General features: G+C 30.1%; 1 protein-coding gene across 1 annotated transcript; it reads left to right on the forward strand.

Moving 5' to 3' along the window:
* Positions 1 to 5,931: 5,931 nt before the first annotated feature.
* LOC129871339 (1-aminocyclopropane-1-carboxylate oxidase 2) lies at positions 5,932 to 9,728 on the forward strand. The gene is made up of 4 exons (XM_055946236.1): positions 5,932 to 6,138; positions 6,536 to 6,762; positions 8,336 to 8,669; positions 9,243 to 9,728. The coding sequence occupies exons 1-4, from the start codon at positions 6,034 to 6,036 to the stop codon at positions 9,525 to 9,527; spliced, it is 951 nt and encodes a 316-aa protein (XP_055802211.1). The 5' UTR covers positions 5,932 to 6,033; the 3' UTR covers positions 9,528 to 9,728.
* The last annotated feature ends 2,655 nt before the right edge of the window (positions 9,729 to 12,383 follow it).

Below are 12,383 nucleotides of genomic sequence, written 5' to 3' on the forward strand. Positions count from 1 at the left end.
ATGATATTTTATAATCAAAACTTTCCAAAAACCACAGAATTTACTTGGTGGGTAATGCACATGCATGGAACATGAAGAAAAAAAATGTGGAGACTAAAACCAAAGTTGAGAATGTTTTTAATTAAAAACACATGCATCCCATGCCTTCACTATGTCTTTTGTGCATTACATGTGTGGTTTTTCTTTTAAAAAAAAATTGTGTTAGAGAGTATACTCCCTTCGTTTTAATTTATGTGGCAAATTTTGAATTTTGAGATTCAAATACGTCTATTACTGATCTTAATTTTTTCATATATATATTTTTAATTGTCAAACTTACAATACTTTTTACGTAGTTTTCAGATATACAAATTTCATTTCAAAAAATTTGAAGATCTCATATCCAAATTCAGGATCAAACTAAAAATATTTTACTCTCGAAATCCAAACCGTGTAATATAAATTGAAACAATGGGAGTAATAATTTGCATGGGGAATATGCAATTATGAAAAATTAGTGGTGTGTTTAGTACTAAGAAAATGTTTTCACGAAATATATATTTTTTCTGAAACATAAGTGATTTTCTTATTTATCTGATGTTTGATAAGTAAATAAAAATATTATTTAAAAAAATATTTATATACATAATTTAGGTGAATAATATGAGTGAGAGTGGCCGTTTGGACATGGCTGGGTTAAGATTTGAAAAAAGAAAAGAAGCAACATTAATTTGAAGTTCAAGTTAAAATAAATATTTGAATGTTGAAATTGTGTTACATGAAAATAAAGTTGAAGTTCTGTTTTTTAAACTTTAAATTCTATATATTTCAAGTTTGAATAAAGAAGTAATCATTAAATTTTATTTCAAAATTCAGAATCAAAATTTATGTTTAGACAATATCTTACCTAACGTGGATTCAAACTAATCGAATCAATAAAAAAATAATTAAAAAAAATTAACTTTGTTACAAGATGAGGAAACAAAAGGCACATGACAATCAATCTAGTGACTGTTTTGAAACTTCTAGATTTTAACATTATTGAATTGTGACAACTTTTACTAAACAAAAATATTAATTTAGATTCTTTTATAAGACTGCTTTTCTGGTTTTTTGGACTGTTTTTTAGTGTTCATCGACAAGATTTATATATAAAAAAATTATCTTTTTTGAATGGTCGGTCAAATGGAATCTAAAAGTAAAAGAAAAAGTAAGTTGTTTAATTAGAATAATGTTTAAGGGAAAATATATTATTAATAAAAATATGAGTTGCTATTTGGTAGTGACTCAGCTCTTTGTCTTTTTAATACAGTGATAACACAAGCTAAAAGCTTCTATTAAAATGTTTGTAACTTTCAAAGATAATTTGAGATTTTTGATTAAAAAAAAAGATTTCAATTATTCGATCATAGTAATCGTTATCACTTGTTAATTTATATTAATTTATAGTTTATATTGAGGTTTGAGAATATTCTAGATGATTTTTTTTAATCATTGTTAAATATTTTTTTGTTCTTTCTTCTTACTTTTTCACTTCAATGGATGTAGTGGGAGAAAGAGCAAACAATTTTATTTTTTTTGCAAAAAATAAAATAATAAATAAATAGAAAAAAGTGTTTAAATTGTCCAAAATGTTCGTAGGTCAATAATGTGTTAGAGCTTTTTGCCTTAATAAAAATTATTTTCTAGATGACATTTTCTGGCTCTACATTTTTTCCCCATAAAGAGGCATGTAGTCCTATGTGGCCTTTTCAATAATTTCATGTGCAGTGAAATTAAGAAATAGACAACAGAAATTAATTAATTATTGTTCTTTTTGAGTCTTATTATTATAACTATTCATTAATGGTTAATCAAATTTGACAAATTCGCTTTCGAAAATAAAAAGGTTTGGTCAGGAAGGGACATGGGTGGATCTTGAAATCCGGTTACGGGTTTAATGAAGCAAGTATTTCGTGTTTGGACCTTTTAAGTTAAGAAAAAAAATCTACCAAATAACTATAAGTAATTTATTATGAATTCAATTATTATTGTAGAACTAGCGTCGCTATGAGTTAGTACATAGTCGAGTGTTGTCTAGTCTTTTTTATCAATATTATTATTATTCACATATTATGTTATTCTTCAATTTTATTATTACATGTTGTTTTCTTTACTTCGACTGTTGTATTATGCGTTGTTTCTACGTACTATTTCCTTATCCATTATGTTCAGCATGATATATTGCTTCACTATTATATTTTTCTTTTCATACTTGATTTTATTATGATTTATTTGAGTCGGGGTCTATCAGAAACAACTTCTATCTTCACAAGATAAGGATAAGACTACATACATACTATCTCTCCTCAGACCCAACTTTTAGGAACTACATCGGGTAAGTAATGTTGTTGTTACTAACTGTTACACCCGATAAAATTACCAAAATACCCCTAGAAGAAAGAACGCTCGCATAATGTACATTCTTAACTTTTTCGGATAATCCGAGGCCGGAATATCCATCAGGGGGAAAACTCATGTGGAAAAGTGGTCTCGATTGAATTTTAGTCCAACCAGATCAAAAGATAATTTTTCAGACCAAAATTTGCAATTTCAGAAAAGTGCACGACAGGTTCGTGTCGCGGACCTGCCCTAGCATAGTTTATTTTATCCCTTATTCATAAAACACATTTGTTAAATGCGATTTACGTTTTTCTTCATAAAACGCATTCGTGGAATGCGATTTATGTGTATTTTTGTACGTTTTTTAATTTTACTGAGGGGCATTCTGGTCCTTTTTTCACTCCTCATATACTTAACCCATGACTGATATAGCCCGTTTTCAACCATATAAGGATTTCTAAACTCATTCCTTAAACTTTTAATGCATTCAAACAAAAGAAACTAGGGCTAAAGAGAGGAGAAAAGGTTAGGATTCAAGGATTTCAAGCCAGAATCTTGCTAGTTTGATTGTCCAATCTTCATCCCAGGTATGTAACGCTAAACTAAAGCATGTATATTGTTCTTTCATGTTTTTCATAATTTTGATAGGTTGATTTGTGAATGAATTAAGTCCCCATGATTGTGTTTCTTGAGAATTTTCCTTAAACTCAACATATTTTTACATAATATTGCGTAATTGATGTTTTCTATGAATTTGTTTCTTGATCAAATGATTTTTGACTATTTACTTCATAAACCCTCATGATAGTTTGACTAATATTGGATATACATGACTAAGGATTGAGTCTAGAGCCTTGAACTTGTGAATGTATGATTGTGATTGAGATGTGAGCATGATGATAGTCTTGATGAAACTTGATAGTCCTTTATATCTTCATAATTGAACCCAACTGAATGGCCTTAACTAAATGTTGTCACAAATGATTGTCCCAACTACTGTTAAATGATTGAGAATGATTGAAAGATTGATTGGTTGAAAGATTGATTGGATAGAACTGATGAAATGATAAGAGTCCATATGAGACTTGTTGATTGGAATTGATTGTCTTATGAGCATTAAGTCTTGGGAGGAGTATCGAGCACCGAATTAGGTAAGAGTAAGTCATAACTCGAACCCAATAACTACATAGCCAGTGTAGGAGAGGATTGAACCGTTAAAGTCAGATGTTTTTCTTTATTTTAATGTTCTGAAAAGATAGGACTTGATTGATTGATTGGATCCTTGATCGGATGATTTGTCCTTTACCCTGGCAAAGTACTAGACGGTTCTGGCAACAACAACAGACTTGTTGTACAGTCACTGACTCATAAGTGATTGTTGTCGGATAAGAGAAACTCGCATATAGGTCTAGATAGTACTCTGATTGAATTGGATTGGATATGATTGGTCTCTGTCTAAACCTTACTCTTGCTTTAGACTTATGACATCCTGATTGAATTCCTCACCTTTCTGATTTGAGATATCTGAACTAGTATTATTCTACCTTGATGCATGTTTCATTCTGTCATATTACATACTCATATATTCTATGTACTGACATCTATTTGGGCCTGCATCGTTTCATGATGCAGAGACAGGTTCTAGAGATCATCAACAGGTGCACCGTTGAGGATTTCTTCACATTCAGTTGATTGGTGAGTCCTACCCTGCATTCGGAGGACACCACTTATGTTATTCCTGCTCTGAGTTTAGTCCTCTTTTTAATTTTGATTTGTGGTAGCCATGAACTTGTCATTGGCACCACTTAGGCAGTTAATAGAGGATTCATAGACTAGATAGTGATGCGTTGACTGAGTACTTTTATTTTCTTGAATTGTTCTTGTCAGACTATTTTCATGACATAAATTGGAGTTTAATTTGATGGCTCATGACCTTTCTTCCATGAGCTAGATTGTTTGATTGGGATTGTCCACCTAATTGTTCTTTTATTTTAAGTCTTCCGCTGATTGAATGAACAAACGGATGTGTGATCAGGCCAAATGGTTCTCTTGTGAGCCAGTAATAGTTTCTGAGTATCGGTCACGTCTAGGGTACCCTCCCGGAGCGTGACACTATCATTATTGTAAGAATCCATAAACATTAAATTCTGAATTTATTTCTAAAGAGGAATCATACCATCCAATTGACGTTCATCACGTCTTATTATTCATTATAAAATAGAAATAATTTTTCTCAAACTCTCAACGGATCCTCCACGCGCTGGGAATACCTCTTCCGTGCGTCTTTAAGCCATATAGTTTTTTCTTTGATCGACATTAGGGGAAAGTTCTTGGTCAAAGATTGCATATTATTATGGCTGCTTTATTTGAAAAAAAATGAAAAAAGGAAATTAGTTAAGATAATTTGTCACAATTAATTATACCAAAGTTAGGCTGATGATGAAATAGATGACAAAGCAAAAAAAATAAAAAAAATATACAACTGTGATCTGTTCAAAGTTCAAATATGTAGGCAAGAATAGTTACTAGTAAAATTTTAATTGGATTAAACGAAATAATTAAAGAACTCGTGGTTCTAATATTATTTTTTTTTGACTACTCTACATATTTATTTTGAAGATCTCTGCTATATTAAAGAAATTTCCATGGTGCAAATGTGCAACCCTAAAAATGTGAATCGCGTGGCAATTTCTAAATAATATATATCTTTTGTCAAACTGAACCAACTATTTTAAAAATGACACATGAAAAAATCAATTATCAAAAAGTTTTAGTCAAGATGACCAAATTTTAGCCACCAGAAAAATGGGTCTAAATTCTAATTGTCCAAACTCTAATGGGGTAGAGTAGAAGACTATGGGAGTTTACTAGGTATCTATCACTTTCTATCGATATAAATATTGAGTAATTCTGACAATTCAAATAGGGGTGAAATTAGAATATCAATAATAGATTTAATCGAATTCAATAATTTAATTTAAGCTTTATATTCATCTTAAAAATTCATCAAACATATTTTAAAACCCAATAACTTAATAAATTAAAATTCAAAACTCATAAATTTTAAATTTGCGACTCCATCAATAATTAGAAACCAAACTCAATAAACTGTTTTGTTAGTAACTTAGTATATTAGAATCTTTTCTTACGTTGGGAGGATTCAAATCGTAACATATAATCAGAATAAAATCATTTTCATCCTATTGTGAGATATATTTTTTCTACAAGTGGTATTCAATTGAACTCTTTATATGTACCTAGCTTTCTCCTGAACTTAGGCAAATGAAATAAAAAAATATTTAAATTTTTAATGTAATGTTTGATATTTATTTTAGAATCCAACTTAATTTAAATTCGCGCTAAAATATCTTACACTAAAGGTAAAGTAATTCCTAACAAAATAATTTCATATTGAGGATCCAAAATTATTTTATTTCTACTGTAATTTACTTTAATTAGTTAATAATTCATAGGCCACAACCTTGAGTGCAATACCAATATTCAATTATTAAATACTCTCCTAACAGCTATATATGATTTATTTCCCTATAAATACCCAAACAAAGCCTCAATCTTTTACACACAAAAACTCACTAAATATCTTCCATCTTTTATTCACACACAATTTACTTTTTTAAAAAAAACTTTCTTTCATTCTTCAAGAAATTAAAGATGGAGAATTTCCCGATTATCAACTTGGAAAAACTCAATGGTGCAGAGAGAGCTGCCACTATGGAAAAGATTAATGATGCTTGTGAAAACTGGGGCTTCTTTGAGGTAAAGTATTTACATACAAAAGTATTCGATTATATAAAAAAAATATCAATATTTTTTAATGTCAAATCAGAATTAACTATGAATAAAAAGCAAAAACATAACAATTTCTTTTATTATTTTTATAATACTCATATTGGTTTTCATAGTCTTCAAAAAATGTGTCCTTATGGCCTCCAAGGGTGGAGCTAGCTGTGTCAGTCATAGATTTTGCAGAATTTAGTAAATTAGGTTCAAATCTATTATTTGTTTTAAAATTATATTGAATATATATAAATTATTAATTTAAAATTTAGTATAATTTCAAATTTTGACTCGATCCCTGATCTTTATCCCATTAAAATGTATTATGTAATCTTGAAATTGATGTATACAATTAATTAATTAATTTTTTGTATAGTTGGTGAACCATGGAATCCCACATGAAGTGATGGACACTGTGGAGAAATTAACAAAGGGTCATTACAAGAAGTGTATGGAACAGAGATTTAAAGAATTGGTGGTCAAGAAAGGACTTGAAGGTGTTGAAGCTGAGGTTACTGATATGGATTGGGAAAGTACTTTTTTCTTGAGACATCTCCCTTCTTCTAACATCTCTGAAATACCTGATCTTGATGATATATACAGGTATACTTTTGAACTTCACCTTAGCGTAATTTCTTTTCATCTGTCTGAATATCGATCGATAGTATATATAGTTACTAGATAATACTTTTGCTTGGTGGTGGAGGCATATATTATAAAAAAGGGGACTCAATTAAATAACCTTTATCAAAAAATTATATGACGTAAGTAGGGTAAAAACAAACTTTTGTGTATGTATTATAAAATCTTGAATCTCTTTGTATAACAAAAGAGAAATACATGTTTATATCTCAAGTTAACATTTTTGAATTTTCTTTAATCCTCTTCTTAAAATTTCCGACTTTGTCATTATCTGTATTGATAAAAAATAACAGATATTTGATGGAATAGTTAACTCGGATACTATTAAACCTCAAGGATAAGGAGCATTATGTTACTATATATATATTCATATTTTGCTTATTGGTCATGTTATTATTGTATAAAAGTAACATGATATAAGCTAGTGCTGATTGTCCAAGATCCCAAATTGGGAAGTATTTTAATAGGACAATGATTTACTATAACTAAACATGTTCCACTTGCTACCCCTTATTTTATTCTACTTATTTGTTTTCTTTTGTAGGGGTGGTGGTAGGGTTTCACATATACTTTGGATTGAGACTTGACCACTAATTGCACCATCATAATTGACCCCCTCAACTAAAGAACTTTCAAGATCAATTCAAGAAAATAAGAATTAGAATTAAAATTTAATCTTATTTAGCGATGAATTATCAAAAGATTTTATTATGGGTCAATTCAAAACAAAATAGCAAAAACTTCAAAGCGTTAATTTTGAGATAAGTGTTAGAACACACCTGAATTATCCACATTTTTTTAGTTTCATACCTAAATTATTGAAAGTTTGAGTTTCATACCTAAACTATCACTTATTAGTTTGAGAAACACACATTTCTCTTTTATTTCACTTTCATTATGGTGTGTGTACTACTCTCTCTTTCATTTAAAAAAATTATCACATCACACTCCACATGAATAATACATTCCACTTTGATAAAAATTAAATAAATTATTAAAATTTAAAATTTAAAATTAAAGTATTAATACCCCACCCCTCCAAAAAAAAATATTTTTCTTTTTCCACTCCACCACTTTCTCTCACCATACCCTCCTCCAATTTTTTAGTTTTATTTTTAATTTTTAAATTTCTTTCATAAAAGTTTCTTAAAAAAATTCTTACTTCATCCCCCATCCTTCAAATAACAGTTTAGATATTATTTTATTTTAAAAAAAAATTCTACCCACCCCACCTAATCCTCCGCTTTCAAAATATTTTCTCATTTTGTTCTAGATATATACATATGATTTTAGAAAAGTAATTTTTACTTGCTGCAAGACTTTTCTTAAAATACAATTTTTATTTCTGTTATATTTGGTACACAAGTAGAAAAAATACTTTTCTAAAAATATAGGGTGTTGTAACAACATTGATTCGAAACCTCTTCATCGAAAAGTTACATTTCATATATAATAAGATTAAAATTATTGTGAATTTTGAATCTCTTTAGTGAAATTCTGACTCTATCGCTAACATTATGTATATATAATGTAGGGAAGTTATGAGGGATTTTGCTAAAAGATTAGAGAAGTTAGCAGAGGAACTCTTGGATTTGCTTTGTGAAAATCTTGGTCTAGAAAAAAGTTACTTGAAAAATGCATTTTATGGTTCAAAAGGTCCAAATTTTGGTACTAAAGTTAGCAACTATCCACCATGCCCAAAACCTGATTTAATAAAGGGGCTGCGCGCTCATACGGACGCCGGTGGCATAATTCTTCTATTCCAAGATGACAAAGTGAGCGGCCTACAACTTCTCAAAGACGGCCAATGGATCGATGTCCCTCCTATGCGCCACTCCATCGTCGTTAACCTCGGTGACCAACTCGAGGTAAAAAATTCATATGTTATATATGCATATATCTAGAGTTCGAGTCTGATATAGAGTAAGTACACATACATCAATTACTTATGTTAAAATCCTAAAATGTCTTGTTTGACGTCTACTTTATCTGAAGTTTAACTTCTATGTGCTGATAAAAAGTAGGTTTTGACTCGAATAATTTTTGTAAAGTCAATAGTAAAGTGTACATTTTTGTTGGTTTGGCTCCAAAGTGTGGATCACATAGGGTTGACTACAAATTAAAATATGTTCACATTTTCAGACCTTGAGCATCATAACTTACTTTCTTTTAGTATGATTAGCGATGGATTATCAAAAAGAATTATCATCTACAACTATTTAGGGATAGATTAAGGATGAATTACGTAGATAATTAAGTCCTTTTTTTCTTCAGTGATAGTCTCTTATCGAATCACCCAAAAGATAACTACATATAATTGTCCATAATAAGTTGCACTAGCTACCATGCAATCTGATATAACATGTTAAATTACATTGATAGTATAAACAGTTATTCTTGATACTATCGATGTATATAACTAAGTTAAATCCTTTAAACAGGTAATTACGAATGGAAAGTACAAGAGTGTGATGCACAGAGTGATCGCGCAAAAAGACGGGACTCGGATGTCATTAGCATCCTTCTACAATCCAGGAAATGATGCAATGATCTATCCAGCACCATCTCTGGTTGATAAAGAAGCACAGGATCAAAACAAACAAGTTTACCCAAAATTTGTATTTGATGATTACATGAAGTTATATGCTGGTCTCAAATTTCAAGCCAAAGAGCCAAGATTTGAAGCCATGAAAGTTATGGAAAATGATCCAATTGCAACTGCTTAATTAATTAGATTTAAAAATTAAAATTGGAAGAAAATTATTTGTTATTGACATACATTATTTGTTTCTTTAGTATAGTGGAAATTTATATGTTTTTATTACAAAAGAGTGTATCCCAACTATATGTGTGGTAAAGAGGACTAAAGTTTGTATTTTACAAAGATTTTAATACCCAAAATGAGATGTGTTTCTGTTTTTTTCTCATTATTTTTTCCTTTTATTTTGTATTCCTATTTTACAATATGCTTGAAATTTACTATACGATGTAATTTTTTTATTGACACCCGTTGGACAAAGATAGTTCTACCACTGGTATAACAAGAGAGTAGATGTCTATACTCTACAAATAGGACCACGGCCCGACTATTATATACTTGTCTCATGTGTTTCAATTTAATTAAGTGAATTCTTAGTTACTCGGCGTGATATTTAACGAAAAAATTAAAGACTTTTGAATATTATGATCTTTAATATGTCATAACATTCAGGTGATTATAAGATTTTTGAAACTGTTAGTCTTAAACATGTTATACCATTGGGAAGGTGTAGTTATAAGGGCTTATCATTAAGGATTAAAATGAAAAAAAAAATTAAGTTAAAATTTAAGTTGAGCCTCTATTTGGGTCCGAAATTTGAAGCCCAGTAAGTTGAGATCAAATGGACATGGATCTAGTGAACGAACTAGATGGTGCAAATCATCCAAATGGGCCCAGAAAGCGTACAAGCAACTATCCGAATTTAACGATATTTGGTTTTTCATTTGGTATTCAATATCTATATTAGGATCATGATAAATTCGGATTCACATCGTATAATTAGGGGTGTTTATGGTTTGGGTAAAAACCGATCCAACCGAAAAACCAAAACAAACCGATCAAATAAACCTATTTTTTATTTGGTTTGATTTTACATTTTTAAAAAACGATAATATTTGGTTTGGTTTTGATTTTGTTCAAAAAAATCAAAGAAATAACCAAACCGAACCGACAAATTATACACATATTATTTTATAATTATATATAAATAATATATTATTTTTTATGAACACTTTTTTATGCAAAAATACAGCACACTAATTTAAAATAGTATGATATGATACGTCTTTTATTTGTACAACCATATCATTAACTTATGTATTATTCGGTAAGTTTATATTGTTTAGTACATTGGATTAGCTAACAATATAACGAAAAGTTAAAAATAATTAAAGTTTTGGTATAAGAATTATAAGATCCAAAATGGAACGAAGACAATTTATTTTTTTTGAATGAATTATTGTCTTTTCTTCTCTTTTGAATGAATAGTTTCTTTTATTTTTGTGTATGGTTAATAACTGAATAACCGAACCAAATCAAACCGAAACCGATAACAACCAAACCGATCGATGTATATTTTAATTGGTTTGATTTGATTTTAATAATTTTAAAATCGATTAAATTGGTTTGGTTTTGATTTTCACTAATAACCGATCCAAACCGACCAATGAACACCACTACTTGTAATGCCCATTTAAGGAAGAAGCTGTTAAATTAGGTCTTAGGCCTAACTCACACCCCAAAAACTAGCTCAAAGGAAGGAGTATTGTCCAAGCCTTATAAGGAGTTCACCCATCTCATTAACCACCAATGTGAGACTTTTGTCATTCTTTAACTTTACATGGTATCAGAGCCAGGTGCATCCCCGTTTGAACTCCCGATCCATGCTCCAGTTGGGCCTGGGCGCGAAGGGGGTGTTAGAGTGGATAAAAGTCTCACATTGATGGTTAATGAGATGAGTGAACTCCTTATAAGTCTTGGGCAATCCTCCTCCCTTTGAGCTAGCTTTTATGATGTGAGTTAGGCCTAAGACCTAATTTACCATAAGTATTGCCTAATAATTATTCTGCATACCTAAGACTCGAATTTACTACCTTTGAATTGTAATATTATTTTTGGACTTCATTTATACACAATGTTTGGCCCCCTTTGGGACCATTTCACGTAATATATTATTTTTTTTAGTACTTGATGACAAAATTTGAACTTATTATCAAGACATTTGGATACTATTGTGTTATTGACAATGAAATGATGAATAGATTGGCCTACCACTGAAAGCGCCCCCCTCCTTCCACGACTTTCACATTTTGTATGTAGAGATAGATATAATGTGTGTGTGGTGGTGGGGGTAGGTGTGGGGCAAGACGGGATCGGACAGGACAAAACTTAAGTGGGACGGGATCAGTGACGGAGCCACCTTGTGCCGAAGGGTTCATTCGAATTTCATTCAGCAGAAAATTATACCATTTATACATAGTTAAAATAATTATTTATGTATATAAAGTAAATGTCGAACTTCCTTCGACTAGCTCGTGTGTCTACTTATTCAGATTTTGAACCCTCTTATTCAAAATCCTTACTCCGCCACTGAACGGGATGAGGCAAGCTTTTATGCAGGATGAGTCGGACCAGAGGCGATTCGACAAGCCTAATAAAAAGACATTAGCCTTAGGTCCCTTAATTTGAGGAGCCTCACTTTTAATTAATAATATGTTATAGATATATTTTTTTTAAAATATTAAGTATTATTTTTAAAAATATAAACTTTTCATTTAAGAGAGAAAGAATTATTAGAAGTTTGACAAATTTATAATCCTACATGTCTCAAGAAAGATTAAATGGAATCATTATAATAAACTTTATTAAAGAAAAAAATTAAAATTTAAGGTTGTTCGAATTTTACGTTAGATCATTAATATATTTGAGCCGCCCCTAATCGGACAAGTTAAACTTCTTGAAATGTTAAAGTGGTACCAGGCGAGTTAAAACGTGAAAAAAGAAATGATATACTTTATAATGTTGATCTTAACATTTTAGTATT

This window comes from Solanum dulcamara, chromosome 10, assembly GCF_947179165.1.
Source record: "Solanum dulcamara chromosome 10, daSolDulc1.2, whole genome shotgun sequence".
Classification (NCBI taxonomy): domain Eukaryota; kingdom Viridiplantae; phylum Streptophyta; class Magnoliopsida; order Solanales; family Solanaceae; genus Solanum; species Solanum dulcamara.